Here is a 16,570-nt window from a genome sequence, read left to right as displayed (position 1 = left end):
TAGAAGTTTCTAAAACTCCCATTTAAAAGTATTGTAACTTGTTTATCTTAAAACAGAGAGACATTCACTGTGACTTCATTCACGCATGAGTTTATTGGTTCAAACTTACCTTGAGATAGGTCACTACATCTTGTATCTTTAACACTAGACTTACCAGAGCCTACGAAAAAACTCGTAGGTCCGTCTCACCTTAAATCGCTTCTTAAAACCGTTCTCACCTCTCTGCCAGCGTCTTTTGTCCTCTAAATGTGCTGATAAAAGAAAAGCTGCAAGTAGCCGGCTATTCCATCCCCCCAACGACTTAGAATGTGCACAAACTTCTCCCAGCTCATGCCTTGATTGATTATCTGGGAGTGAAGTGGAGTTTTAGAATGGAAATAATAGATCGTTGTTTGGAACACACGCATTTCATGTCTGTTCCGTTTCTACTGTAATCTGTGTAAACACATTGTTAAAACAGAAACGTTTTTAATATTCTAGTAGTAGATGACAAAATGTAGGCATAAACTATATAATGTATGAAGCCTGAAGTCCACATATCAAAAGAAATATTTTCACAGAAGGTATAAATCACAACAAAACACAACAATTGCGCTTTTATACTTTTTACTTTTTTTACTTTTACAGCTGATCGGACGCTGTTTGTTTTCAAATAATATTGCATTTGTGCGATGATGTTTTCACATATATTGTCTCTTTCTTTCAGGTGTGTAATAGAAACCACAGCATAGAGAGAAATGCAATATTATTTGAAAATGAACAGCGTCCGATCAGCTGTAAAAGTATGGCATTTCTAAATGTTTGCTTTTTTTCAGTCTGATTCTCTCAGAATTTGTCTCTTATTCAGTGCACACAAGAACATGCAGGTAGCCAGATGCTGTATGCTACAACATGCTGGCAGTGATCAACGCACATTTTAAAAAAAAGAAAGAGACAAATATATGTGATGTTTTGAAGAAATCATTTTATGACACAATTTACCTTTATTTATTTACTTACTTCCTAAAGCCTAAAGTCACAAGTAGTGTGCAGAGGGCATGCTCAAAAATGTGTGTAATGCCACGAAAAGTGCCTGCTGACACTTTAGTATGCAAGCAATGTTATGTGCATTCTTGCTCCGATGTAGAAGGAAGTGGAGTTTACCTCTGTTACAGCGCGTCTATGTGAAAACAGCAATGTCAGATGCGGGGATGGGGTGTGTTTGGGCTCGTGAACGCGGCTGAGATAATAAAACTGACTAAAAAAAAAAGAAAAAAAATCAAAGCTAACCTTTACAAGTATCATAAATTACACCAGCTGTTAGAGACTGAAATCAAATGTATGTTTTTATTCTAAAATAGTAAGACTAAGAGCAGTTTACTTCTCAAAACGGAGAGGTGCAGGATCGATGTTGCGACCTTTTGATTCCCAGTCAGCAGCTGAGTCAATTGCGTCACGGAGGCAGTCATAATAAACAAGTGTCAATGTCACGTTAGGGCGGCTTTTTGTTTCTGCAGTTATATTTTTGAATAAAAGCGCAATTGTTGTGTTAGATTTGTACCTTCTGTGAAAATATTTCTTTTGATATTTGGACTTCAGGCTTCATACATTATATAGTTTATGCCTACATTTTGTCATCTACTACTAGAATATAAAAAACGTTTCTGTTTTAACAATGTGTTTACACAGATTACAGTAGAAACGGAACAGACATGAAATGCATGTGTTCCAAACAACGATCTATTATTTCCACTCTAAAACTCCACTTCACTCCCAGAAAATCAATCATGGCCTGAGCTGGGAGAAGTTTGTGCACGTTCTAAGTCGTTGGGGGGATGAAATAGCCGGCTACTTGCAGCTTTTCTTTTATCAGCACATTTAGATTAACAAAAGACAAGTTTTTTCGTAGGCTCTGGTAATTCTAGTGTTAATATACTGTATTACCCTTATTTACTCATTCAATAACTGCTCCTGACAGCAAAAAAGGGAAACATCAGCAGAGCTGAACACACAAGAGAGCTGCTTGAACCTGATGGTGCTTGTAGAAGCAGTGGTAGAGGCCTACATGAACCTCAGTCACAGCAGCTCACTTCTCCTACTGATGAAATTGTACCAAGTGACATACATGATCTTTGTGGCCATAAAAGTAAATAATGCAACTGACTTTACATAACTTACATAAAAATCAATAGAAGTGAAAACCAGCCTCCAATGTATGGCTCAATGATGTGTTATGTATACAATCGATAAATATATTCTCAAGATTTACATCTCTATAATAATAAAAAATCTTGGGGATACAGATGAGACGTGACTTTCTCAGATAGACACTTTCACATCTCGCGAGACAAGACTTTGTGCCAAGAGATTTAACCATGCCTGGAACCGGAAATAAAAGACAAAGAGTAGATGACAAAATAGAACGCTGTAAAGAATTCAGAAACTCTAGCGCGATACACATGCAGAGCAGGTTAGAGATAATAGAAGTATGAAAATTTGAAAGTCTCAAAAACATGATAGTAAAGATCGCATTAGCGGAAATTATTACTCGGTGAAATAATGGAACAGCGAAAAGAGACCAAATATATTGTTTGGATTTAAACTATAAGTCGGAGACTTGTAGATCATCTAATTCGTGTTCCTATCAGGGAAAAGTAGTGTTTCATTCCAATGAAGAGAAATATCCATGAGAATTAAAAGATTTGTTGTTTGGTGAAAGTGAAATCTCATGAGAGAAAATTTCAAACCCTGCAAGACAAGACTTTATGCTAAAAGATTTGGAAAAGTCCTGCCCACATCTAAAACATTTACAACCACACACACAGTTCAATCATTTCTCATTTGTGTGACTGCTATTGTCAGACACAGTTTGTGTAGAGAGAAAGAAACAATATTCACTCACGGGCAGGTATACGTTGTGTTGTCACGATGTAATTCCAAACACGGAATCCAAACTCAATGCGATACTGACAAAAAGGTAAAAGTGAAAATAGATTGAATATATGGACATAGGTGATATGACAGAAGTATATAGATATTGTTTGGCCTTAATCTTTAAGTTGGAGACTTGTAGATCATCTAATTTGTGTTGCCATCAGGGAAAAGTAGTGTTTCTTCCCAATGAAGAGGCCTATCCATGAGAATTAAAAGTTTTGTTGTTTAGTGAAAGTGAAATCCACATACGCGTTTGGCAGAGATGTGAAGTTGCTGGCATGTAGCACAGGCAAGGGGGTCTACAGATTACAATTGACCCTCCAAATCCACGAGTTCTGCATCCATGGATTCAACCAACCACTGATTTAAAAGCACCCTTGGTCTGTTCTGTAGATCGATAGACCACGTTCTCTGACAATCACCTCCTTCTTGCTCACCTATCCTACCTTGGCTTTTGAGCATTACCAACTACCAGTTTAGGAAACAGTTACACTGTACTCTCATAAACAAAACACAAAAGACATACACATATTTCAGAATATAACAAAAAATAAACAATCGGTAACAAAAAGTTAAACTGAATTTGGACTTCCATAAACTGTTACTCCCCCTCCAGTTCAATAAAAGTGAGTTCGTTCATCAGCCCATAGGCACCTGGCCAGGGTACCGGCTATAAACTTAAGGAAGGTTATCCATACACGGTGTGTACTGGTGCAAAAATCTCAAGCTAGAGACGGTACTTGGACACACACATGCTGCTTGTAGGTAATCAGTACACTGTAAATTAAATCCTAAAATTTCAAAACCATGATGTAGACATCCGTACACACTTCTGTAAGCGTTGCTCCGCATTTCTTTAAACAAAAGCCATTCAGCCGGCAGATGCTTGCATGAACCTCAGTCACAGCAGCTCACTTCTCCTACTCCTTGAAATTGTACCAGGCAAGTTACCTGATCTTTGTGACCATAAGAATAAATAACGCTTACATAGAAATAAATAGAAAAGAAAAACAGCTCCCAAAGTGTGGCTCAATGATGTGTTATGCATACAGTGAATAAACTCTGTGAGACTTCTATACTCTTTTGAGACTACATGCAGAAGTGCGACTGCCGCGTCTGTTGAGGGTTGCTTATCCAACACCGAGGCAACAGCAGATTCACAGCACCACAGAAACAACTACAAGCTGACCGCTGCCACACGCAAAGTGCCCGTCACCCGATGGGAGCATTACAACTTGGCCACTGATCTGGCACCGACCATGTCTGTTTGCTGTGTCTGTGTATAATAGAATGGTAGCTCCCTCTATAATAAATAACCTTTCTGTTCCTGTTTTGAGTTGAATAAAAGTTGGTTTTGCTAAAGTCCTGAGACTCGTCTTTGGAGTGCAAGAAAATGACTCATGCATCACAACACGCAGTCAAGATTTACTTTACAGTAAAAACAACTTCACTGCTACACATCTACAGATTACCGCCGGCCCTCCTTACAATCCTGATTGTAGGGCGCAGTGAGGACCTTAGAATTCACATTGTATGTTTGATTCTGTGAAAACAAAATTGCTCCTAAAAAAGCAATTCAGTGGTCAAAGCAATCCTGCAAAGGCTAAGAGGGGGCGTAAAGTGCTATGTCTCGACAAGAGGATAAAGATCTTTGAAAAGTGGCATGTCGTGTGCTGAAATTATTATTCCATAAACAATACCATGCCAATCGCATGCCATTTAGATTGCATTAGGTATTCTAAGTAATCTAGAGATCATTTAATGTGTGTAGGGTATTTGTAAATACTATGCCATTGTAAATACTTCAGGATCCGTGGGTTTTGGTGTCTGCCTTTTGAGGGTCGTGGAACAAGTCCCCACTGGATATGGTGATCTGACTGTTTTGGAGATACCGATGTGTCTGCTGGCCAAACAGATGAGTAATACAGTATAGATCCAGATCTAATTATGCAATTTTCATTACACTATAACTTATTAAGTTTATTACATAGAGAATTCACAAAAAAATATTTTTGTTGCCGATAGATGGCAGCGAAATCAGTGAATTAATTCAATGTAAGTCCATTTTCGTTTATTATAAGATATTTCGAACAATTCTTTTGTCTTGCATTGTTATCCAGCATTGCATTAAAAAACCCAGCGGATATGGAGGTCTGACTGTATAATGATTTAAAATTATATATGACACCATTTTATCAGCAGAGCATCATGATGACCTGCTATCAGCTTGAGACATCAGCATAATTTGACCTGTCCATTGGGCACATCTTTTAAAAATACATGTAATAAATTTAAAGTACAGTTAGCTATAGATACTTAACAACAAGCAACTGACAATGGCAATTTATAAATCTTTTAAGTTGGAACCTGCTGTCTGTGAAAGCTATTTGAGACAACACAAACCGATGTGGACTCCGCGTTTAACTACATGATGTTGTAAAGTGCTATTTAAAAGTGTGTTTTTAATGGAGCCTACTATCACGTGGAATTGTATTCTATTATTGCTGTTATTTTTGAATATGACGATGTTACAAAAATATTTAATAAACAAAAAATCAGATAACTGACTCTTTAAAAAGGTAGCCAAAGAAAAAACATTTTCCCAATGCTGAAAACACTTCACCCTGAATTCACTTGAGTCAGTCATTTTCTAACTTGTTTCTAGTTGTCCTTTTCTCACCATTACTAATTGTATTTTGACTCTTGGCTTATAGTTTTCCTCATTTTTTGTAAGTGTGTTAATTTTTGCATTAGTAAAACTTCATCTGGAGTACTGTGTGCAGTTTTGGTCACAACAGTACATGAAAGACACAACAGCACTTAAAGCTGTGCCGAGGAGGGCAACCAAGTGCATCATGGGACGTAAGGACATGTCCTACTGCGACAGACTCAGGGAATGAAACCTGCTTAATTTCGGCCAGAGGTGACTGTGTGAGGATCTAATTCAGGTATTTAAAGTCCTCAAAGGCATTAAGAAAGAAGATCCAGCAGAAATGTTTCAACTTAATGGTTGAGGATATTAGTGGAAATTAAGGAGAGGAGCATTTTAAACTGAAGCCAATAGAAATCTTGATAACCTTTAACAGGAAGGTGGATGAGACATTGGGACGAACAAATGGGCCTAATGGACTGAATAGTCTGCTCTCGTTTGTCACATTTCTTATGTTCTTATTTAACCCTTTGACATTCCACTCTCTTTGAATAATTAATGATTTCTGTTTGTGTTGATTTATAAAGCTTTTCAGATTTATTCCAAACGACTGTTAGAAGACTACTCAACTTTTCGGGATTCACGGTGTTTACACATTGAGAACAAAAGTCAGCAGAGTAGGTAAGCCACTGTTAGTTACTCACGGAGACACCTGCCCAGTGTTAATTTGTGCCTTTGTGGTTTTGCCTTAATTTAAGTATAACAAAGTTTTGAATTGTCGCAAACTTCATGTTGAGTTACATCACTATATAAATTCCAAAATGTAATGCGACACTGAAACAGTAATGTTAGACAGAAAGTCTGAAAGTGCAATAAAAGATTGTAAAACTATCGAGTGTGCTTTGTTTTCATATGGATAGCCCAAGGGGCTACAGTTGAATTATATCTGCTTGAGCTATTATAACCAAGCGGGACACAGTAGCGCATTAATGGTCATTACGGGTGGAATTACATACTTTATTTTTGTCATAGTCATTAACAAAATTAGCACTTTTCCTTAGGCGCGAATTGGCTTGTCATTTAGGCTTTGTAGATTTACAAAGCCCTCCCATCTCCGCTACGTTGAAATAATAATTTGCTTTAAAATGTGATGCATTTAAATAAAAGAGTCATTACTGCTCTATCTCTATAAATGCAGTAGTGAATAGCCACTTAAGCACTAAATATCACTGCTCCATACTGTTCCTTTAGTTAGTGGCACTCAAATTCAGAGCTCTCCAAAACGCTCATACATATTCATAGCTAACAATTTAGATTTAATAGACTATCTTGATAAATAGCAAAGCAGCCCAAACGGTACAATGCAGGGCTTTTTTGGTTGGCACTTTGCAGCATTAACCCTCTTTAGCTAGAGACGCTGCATTGTGCGTGCAGCTTTGAATGTCGTCAGCCACTGCTGCCTTTTAGTGTAGGCTGCTTCTCCATTCCAGCTCATATGTGCTTCATCCAGAAGGCATCCGATTCGCAGGAGGCTGGAGCCAATCCTGAAATCAATTGGTGCCAGCCTGTTGCAGTGCCCACTTAAACGTTTTTCAGGTATTGACATTGTATTATTGTCACTATTTAAAGGAGATATGTGTAGTACGTGAAATTTTCATTGTACTATGTACAAATGGCAACCAGCTTAAACTTAAATTTACAGTTACCAGTTACTTTAATCTGCAGGTATTTTATTTTTTGGTAGAAAAAAGAAAAGTAAAATGAAAAAAATCCATCACAGACAGAGGAGGAACAGGCAAACTCCACACAGACCATGGCTGGGTATGCTCTTTGAGCCCAGGATGTGAATTCTATGATGCAACTGCGTCTCCCTCATCTCCCTAACATTAGAATTACCAGAGCCTACGAAAAAACTTGTAGATCCGTCCCACCTTAAATCACTTCTCACCTCTCCGTCAGCGTCTTTTGTCCTTTAAATGTGTTGATAAGCAGCAAGCAGCCTGTTATCACATCCCCCCAGCCCGCACATTTGTCTCAGCTCAAGTCTGTTTACCTGCGTGTCAGTTACTTGGAGTTGTATAGAGTGAGAAATCAAGCAAAATGACACCTTTTATAAATACTATATCGTTATTTGGAACACATGCGTTTCATGTGTGTGCTGTGTCTAAAGCGATCTATGTAAACACATCATTAACACAGAAACGTTTTTCATGTTTTAGTAATAACTGACAAAATGTAGACATGAAGTTTATAATGTATGAAGCCTGAAGTCCAAATATCAAAGAAACACTTTCACAAAAGGTACAAATAGAACAAGTCTGCTTTTATTCAAAAAAAGAACACGTGTTAGGGTGCGACATTGACACACATTTACTATGACTGCTTTGGTGGCACAACAGTATCAACTTTTGACTGGTAATCAAAACTTCACGGGTTCGATCCCCAACGAGTCCGTTTTGTGAAGTCAGCTGCTTTTATTCTTACTATTTTAGAATAAAAACATACATTTGATTTCAGTCTGTAACAGCCGGTGTAAATGTATGATACTTGTAAAGGTTAGCTTTGTTTTTCTTTTTTATTCAGTTTCATTCTCTCAGTCGCGTTCACGATCCTACCCTACCCTACATCCCTCCCCATCTGACACTGCTGTTTTCACATAAAGACATGCTATAACTCTGCACTCTGTAGAAAGTAAGTAAATAACACCTCCTTCTCTATTGACTTGAGTGCATTTTGTGGAATTTTGTGAAGTTCACAAATATTTCTGTAATTATTGTTTATTTATTAAAACCCATAAGGGACTAATACACTAAAGCAAAGACTGAAAAGTACCAAAGGGATGCAAAACTTTGCTGCCATTTTGTGCATTCGATCTTCAGCTTTTATGTAAGTAACATATAAATGTTGATGTACAAGGATAACAAAACAAGTGCACTTTTATTCAAGACTATAACCGAAGAAAAAAGAAAGTCACAAGTACACTGCAGAGCTTCCTGTGTTTGAGCGACACAGGCGTGCTCAAAAAATACACGTGTAATGCCGCGAAAAGTGCACGTAGACACTTCAGTTCGCAAGCTTTGGTACGAGAATGCAGTCAGACTACTTTTTAGGGCACACCATCCAGATGTTATTTATTTGGATTTATTTACTTACATACTGTATTATGGTGGCTTCTACAATACACTTTCCATTCAAGACCACTTGTGTGTCGATACTGTGATATATAGAATTTTTAGTTAATATATAATCTTTACAAGTTATTGCAAGTATATACTGAAGTGGTGATAATAAATTAATTAAAACATAAGGAACAGGACTGAAGGTAACTAAAGAGTTAACTACACAAGGCTTAAAGCTTTTGCCTCATCTTAGAGGAGCTACCAAAGTAGTTAACAAGGTTAAAATGAAGTAAATGAGTAATGAACACCCCCTTAAAAAGTGAGGACAAACTAGTGAGAAAGTCCAAACACCACTAGTATGAAGCTGTGATAAGATCAATGGGAAAACCCGTAGGGGACCCCTGTTAATGAAGCGATGTTCAGAATGATGGAAGAATCGACATGTATACGAAGTTACTGCTGAATTCAGTCGATTGGCTAAGATGATAGAATTCTGCAAATTAAAAGTCAGATGATGTGATATGTTAGATAAGGTAATGGTAATAGAAAAGGATAAAATGGAATGAATTGTTTAATTAATTGCTCACTCCACAGACCAAAACATTTATGCAAATAAAGAATTGTTCTGCATTCTCATCTCACTCCATGACTGACTGATTTTTGCACACCATATATTGTTTGCAATTGACACATTCATGCTCATCCACACCTGAGGAAATGGTCTTTGTGTGCCTAACGACTGGCAAGAATGCAGCTTGTTTTAATGTCACCTCACATGAAGAGGTGGGGAAATGTATTGATTTGTATAATACCTCACTCATTGTAAAGGGATTCAAAGCTGGGTGCAACGTTAAAGAAAATGTTGGTTGTTACATTCCCAAACAATAGCTATTGGGAAACTGCATTTTTCACATAAAGTTACCAATATTTTCATGTATTATTATTATTTTTATAATAATCCATTCATCCATTCATTATCCAACCCGCCAAATCCTAACTACAGGGTCACAGGGGTCTGCTGGTGCCAATCCCAGCCAACACAGGGCGCAAGGAAGGAAACAAACCCCGGGCAGGTTTTATAATAATAATAATTATTATTATTATTTTGTCAACTGTGCAGATGGAGCGATCACGTATTGTACAAGACTTATGTTGTTCCATCTCTGTCAAATCAATCAATGTCTTTTTGCAGGTTCATTGATATCCAACATTTCCAAAACATTCTGCCTTTCGTGGCATAAGCGTCCCAGTCTCTACCTGAATCCCATCTTTTGGCAGCTCCCAGCATGTTAGGATAACTCAAGAGCTTTCCTAAATCCTGGTTAAGTTAGGAGTTTCCTAAATTAAGGAGGTTGATAAAATACTTTTACTCCTACACCTCTGAGTTGGACCATATGTACATCACTCTGAGATTTCCGAGCCATTAGGACTGTTTTCCTACTCTAATACATTTGATAATTACGGGCACTAGTACGTAAGGCTTTGATTACAGCAAGGACAATAATTGACGGTGAGTTCCTACTCAGTCACATCATTCGGCTATTTTCAAGTTTTAATAATGCAAGAACAAATAATTTATTGCTTTGTATCGAAGTAAAGTGAGAGGAAATTAAACATATTGGTGTCAAGAATGTGACTCTTGCACATGTAGTTTATTTTTGTACATGTTGATTATTTTTAATATCATTACAGTGATGGCAGAACATACTTTCGTTTGCACTTCGCGTTGCTGTGTGTGACGTCACCATGGCACAGGTATTTCAGGTTATTTCCCATAGGGATTTTTCACACAACAAAGTAACTCTGTGCTTGCTTCCTCCGTGGGTTTGAACATGAAATGGTAGGTATTACATGCAGAAGTAAGAATGTTAGATTTAATAACACTTTTGGAGGTCTGAAACTCGAAAGTACATCAAGTGAGAAGGACCTGGGAGTCGTAGTGGACTTGTCACTGTCTACATTAATACAAAGGACTAAAGCGACCAAGGAGGCTAATTGGATGTTGTAGGTTATGTAGAGCCCACCCCAATGTGTCTGTGGAGTACAAGTAATGGGAGGTTATTGTTTAAGTTAAATAGCACACTAGTGAGGCCTCACCTGGAGTACTGTGTGCAGCGTTGGTGTATAGCATCTGTCGTAGACGTTAATAAATGTTTGAGCATATCATGAGTAGTTCAAGTGAAGAGCAAAGACAAGAATGTACCAAGAGAAGGCTGATGTCATATACAAGATGTTTTAGTAGGATTAAGCACTGCACCCAGCAAAGACTAGACAGTTGTCACACACCCAGAAATTACAGGGGTGAGAGCTCAACCTGAGAGATATGAGAAGAACAAGAGTGTAGTAGAATGAGACTTTTATTTAGATATGTTATTTGGGTGTGTTAGCCAACAAACTGTCAGGTGATGTACAAGGTGAGTCAAAATTATGTTAACACTAATGGATTATTTTTATCTTGACTACACCTCAATGGACAGGTCATGGTGGACAATTGCCATGGCCTCCACACTTCCCTGATTTGACACCTTGTGATTTCTGGTTATGAAGTCTGGTGAAGGAGCACCATGTATAGCAGGAAAATTTGTGATATCAATGACCTGAAGGACAGAATACAGACTGTGGTATCATCTGTTGTGTGTTCGGGCTTTAAATGGTACTGTTACTCGTTGATTTTGTGTGATGAACATGATGGTGAACAGATTGAGACATTCTTTTAAATCATCTTGCACGTGTGAAGTATGTTTTGTGAATAAATTATTTCCACCATTCAAATGTTAACATAATTTTGACTCACCCTATATATGCATTTATTCAGCACTGTTATGTAAATTCAGTTGTTCATAAATATAGACCTCTAAACCTGTTCTTTGACCACTTGATGCCAACCTCTGCCCAGGGCAAAGTCCCTTTGTAGATTGTTGTACACTGTGCATTTGCGGAGTGGTGGCTAAAAGGCTAAGGATCTGTATCGGTATCTGGAAAGAAGTTGGTTTGAATCCCGTTACTGAGTGTTGGGCCCTTGAGCAAGGCCCTTAATCTACAATTGCGCTGTACAGTAGTTGACCCTGCGCTCTGACCCCAAGGGGTGTACGATAACTACATTTTGATGTACCTGTGCAATGACAATATTATTGAATCATTATTATCATTAAATGATGTAATGGTCAAGCTTTCTCCTGCCTGATTCCTGATTTGAAGAGGTCGTAAAGGAGGACAAGATTTCTTTCTTTAATATTATGGCCTACCAAAATGCCTAAGAGTACACAAGTGAAAGAGCGAGAGGGAGACAAAACACAGAAAAAACACAGAAAAAGGCAGGAGGACAACACTAACTTAGCTCTCTAGCTACACAAAGTTTACAGAGTAAGATAGAAACTATCAACATTTATCACATAGATGGCTAGCTTACAACAATTACATTTCTTTAGCAAGGAATGAGAAACAAAAACCCAAAGCCAGGCCATCCAACCCTAACTCTCCATACCTTGTTCTGTGAACCCAAATCCTTCTCCTTTGACTGACTGACTGACTGACTGACTGACTGACTGACTAACTGACTCACTCACTCACTCACTCACTCACTCACTCACTCACTCACTCACTCACTCACTCACTCTCGCTCTCTACAATAAAACCCAAACAAGCTTATTTTTATAATGTACATCCCACCCACAACCCAAGTGATTTAATAACAATGGGCAACTCCTTAGGTGGGTAATTAGGGCAGGACTCAATTAAGTCATCTACATCAAACAAGCCGAGTTTAACAAAAAGATCTAGAGTAGGCCGTAACAATATACTTTCAAACTTAATATCAACCACAAGAGTAACATTACATGATTGAAGTGTTTAAAATCCTAAAAAGAAATAGTACAGTGGATTACAGCTGTTGCTTTAAAATATATCCTTCATCGAGAACAAGAGGATACAGTTGGAAACTTCTTAAGGCCATATTGTACTAAAATGTAAAGTTTATTCCTTCACACATAAAATTGCTGAAACATAAAATAAATTACCAAGTTGAGTAGTGGAGACTTTAGGGACCTTAAAATCTCGACTTTTTGTTATTTTAAAAAATCTACGTGAATGGAATTGGCAGACCAGTTGGGCTGAATGGCTTGTTCTGATAACTATTGTTGTAATATTCTGGCTTTGTCCTTTGAGCACAATTCTCACTAACCTTTGCATTTAATAAAAACAAAAGACATTTAGCCAACAAGGAATGGCAAAATAAATCTAAGTTGTTTGTGTCACAGCGCTGTAGATAGAATTTAACATGTGAAAATAAACTGTAAATAGCAGCAAAAGGTGGTCATTGTAACTTGCATGATTCACTGATTATGTTACAGAGATCTTAAATAGATAGGATGGTGTTGGATGTTACAAGAAACAATTTTCCTTAACACTAGAATCCCTGAAGCCTACGAAAAAACTCATAATCCTGGCCCACCTTAAATGCCTTTGCACCATCCATTAGCATATTTTGTTTTGTAAATTCATCGATCAGCACAAACAGCAAGCAGCCTGCTATCTCATCCCCAATCCCCCCCGATGGAGCGCAAGTCAGGCAAAAAGTTCTCCCAGCTCAAGTGTGTTTATCTGCGTGTGAGGTGCCTGGAGTTGTAGAGGGTAAATAATATATCGTTATTTAGAACACATGCATTTCATATCTGTTAGGTGTCTACAACAATCTGGGTGAGTGTAGGATAACAGGAAATTCGAGAGATACAAGAAATGTTGAACACACGGCTAAAACAGAAACTTTTTTCATGTTATAGTACCAATGACAAAATTTTGAGATGAAGTGTATAATGTGTAAAGACTGAAGTCCAGATATCAAATAAACACTAAAGGTACAAATATAACAAAACAAGAGCACTTTTATTCAAGACTATAACCGAAGAAAAAGAAATCAGGTTAGGGTACAATACTGACATGACCGCTTGGCTGGTGCAGTGGTAAGAAGAGCTGACTCTTAATCAAGAGTTCGATTCCGGCCGCTTCCCAGAATTACTATTTTGAGCTGCTCTTATTGTTACTATTATACAATAAAACATACATTTTTAGTTTGATTTGAGTCTGTAACAGCCTGTGCAAATGTATGGTACTTGTAAAGGTTAGCATTTAATTTTTATTCAGTTTTATTCTCTCAGTCACGTTCACCCTCCCCCCGATCTAAAACTGCTGTTTTCAAATAAAGACATGCTATAGCAGAGGTGAACTCAGATAAGGACGAGGGTTCTACATCAGAGAAAGAGCAAAGAAGCCCTCCCCAAAAGAAACATCCAGTCGCACATAAAAACAACGCAGCTGCACCAGGCGTAGAGGCAAAAGATGGAACAGTTTGGATACAAGATGAGGTCTTGCGTCATCCTGCCAGTCAGTCTGCCCCACACTTGTCCTTCCACGAAACAGCATGGCTTACAGAGCTCGCCAAGGTATTGTGTAAAGTTCCATGTGTGATGGTCTTTAAATGAAAAATATTTATATGTTACTTATATAAACCTGTCATCCTACATTTACATGACACTTCATGTCAAAATGTTGTCATTAGTACTATAACTTGAAACAAGTTTCTGTTTTAGGTATGTGTTCAGCATTTCCTCACATCGTACATTTACCCAGATCCTTATAGACACAGAAAACACATGAAATGCTTGTATTCCAAATAACAATATATTATTTACCCTGTACAGCTCCAGGTACCTCACACCGAAATAAAGAGCCTTGAGCTGGGAGAACGTTCTGCCCAAGTTGAGTTCTGTCAAGCCAGAGGATAGGACAGCAGGCTGCTTGCTGCTTGTGCTGATCGACACATTTACAACACAAAAGACATTGATGGAGAGGTGCGAAGGTATTTAAGGTGGGCTGTGATTACAAGTTTTTTTCGTAGGCTTCAGGGATTCTAGTGTTAATAGAAATGGCTGTCCAAGGTTGGCTGACCTTGAGAACCTGCACTGTAAAGCAGCTTGAGGAGAGTGAGCAAAAAGCTGCACACATACATACTGAATCAGCAAGTGGGGAGACATGTCTGTGTGGAATAAGAACACTAAAGAACACCAGAGGACGAGAAATTTGAAACTATTTAATTTGTGCATTTCTACAAAGGTAACACCTCTCTATTGTGATGGCTCAGTACAATTAACAATCAAAGCCATAAAACCCTGATTAGTGCAAAATGGACTCAACACAACAGGACAGATGGACAGGAAGGCATCTTACAATTGGATGGGATGTACAAAATGCACATCGTGCCATACAAATGCAGCAAATCTAATTGAAAGTGCCTCTGCGCTGCACGTCCTCTACTCCGCTTGGTTCTACCCCTCCTAGGCATTAAGTAGAATCAAGTGACCAATGGCCCAGGATCCTGCTTATTGAAGGACAAGCCTATTAGAACAAAAATCACACAAATGACCAAAACAACATTCAAAATGAATACGGCGCCCAGTCTGGCCTGAACGATAATCCTGGGCAACAAGTCGTTTCACTAAAGGAGCCAGTGGGATATAATTCAAGTGCACAACAGGAGGACGCTACAGTCGAGAGAGTCACCATGATGAGATCTGGGGCTGTTCAACGCCCTAAATAACGTGTAAAGCGACATGAAGCATCAAATGTTCATATAGTAAGACACATTACCATTTATTAACCCGCTGCTCAAAGTCATTAATCAGGACACTTACTTTGAATGCCATGGGAGCGCACAGCTTTCCAGTCGTCCACAGTGCTCTCCTTGAAATCAACCTGGTAGTGACTGATTGGGACCCCGCCGTGTGAGTCAGGTTTGGTGAAGGAGACCACTGCTACCGTCTGCAGTACTGAGCTTAACCTTACAGCGTAGGGGTTGGAGGGCACATCTGAAAGAAAACCAAAAAACAGGATTAGGAGACAGAAAGACAGAAGAAGTGAACAAACAATTATGTGCACAGAACGCGGCTCTCTTTGGTGACACTGCATTAGCCTACAGGTGCTTTATGATTTATGTTTCCTTTCAGGTATGTCCAGGAGCGTTTGGGTGTAAAAATGTATACCATTTGGTGTTTCTTTTTAAGGAGGAATAACTATTGTCATCTTTCCTGTGACAGAATGGTATACAAGTTATTCCCAACTTGTGACAGATGCTACCAAGACAGGCGCCAGCACCCTTTGACTCTCTCTTGAAACACACAGGGCTGGAAAATGAATGAGTCAAACGTTCAAAGTTCATCCCATGCAGTTAATTACAAAATAATTCAGTGTACCGTATACAATTAATCTAGCACTATAAAAGGCTTTCCTCACCTTGTGAAGCTAATCTATTCTAAAAAAAAAAAAACCTCCGGAAGCTGAATCTGTGTAATGTTAACGCATTATTTTAAATGAAAAAAGAAAACACAAGGGTTCCCTGGCTTCAAACCATGGCAGCCATTTTTGTTCAAAAAAGACCAAATTGCATAATAAATTTCATAATATCAAATCCTAAAAAGATATTTTACTTTTATTATATATATATACACACTCACCTAAAGGATTATTAGGAACACCTGTTCAATGTCTCATTAATGCAATTATCTAATCAACCAATCACATGGCAGTTGCTTCAATGCATTTAGGGGTGTGGTCCTGGTCAAGACATTCTCCTGAACTCCAAATTGAATGTCAGAATGGGAAAGAAAGGTGATTTAAGCAATTTTGAGCGTGGCATGGTTGTTGGTGCCAGACAGGCCGGTCTGAGTATTTCACAATCTGCTCAGTTACTGGGATTTTCACGCACAACCATTTCTAGGGTTTACAAAGAATGGTGTGAAAAGGGAAAAACATCCAGTATGTGGCAGTCCTGTGGAAGAAAATGCCTTGTTGATGCTAGAGGTCAGAGGAGAATGGGCCGACTGATTCAAGCTGATAG

At 38.3% G+C, this 16,570-nt stretch overlaps 1 protein-coding gene across 3 annotated transcripts in view; it reads right to left on the bottom strand.

The window, feature by feature from the left end:
- The window catches only part of LOC120522832 (neural cell adhesion molecule 2-like), a 1,092,848-nt gene that overhangs the window by 252,287 nt on the left and 823,991 nt on the right, over positions 1-16,570 (bottom strand). For all 3 annotated transcript variants that reach the window (XM_039743520.1, XM_039743521.1, XM_039743522.1), the window contains exon 12: positions 15,369-15,542. In XM_039743520.1, the coding sequence (XP_039599454.1) occupies positions 15,369-15,542 (174 nt within the window). The remainder of the gene's footprint in view (positions 1-15,368; positions 15,543-16,570) is intronic.

Source organism: Polypterus senegalus, chromosome 2 (genome assembly GCF_016835505.1).
Source record: "Polypterus senegalus isolate Bchr_013 chromosome 2, ASM1683550v1, whole genome shotgun sequence".
Taxonomy (NCBI): Eukaryota; Metazoa; Chordata; class Cladistia; order Polypteriformes; family Polypteridae; genus Polypterus; species Polypterus senegalus.
Note: the sequence above shows the minus strand (reverse complement) of the source record. Positions and strands in the feature narration are given on the sequence as shown.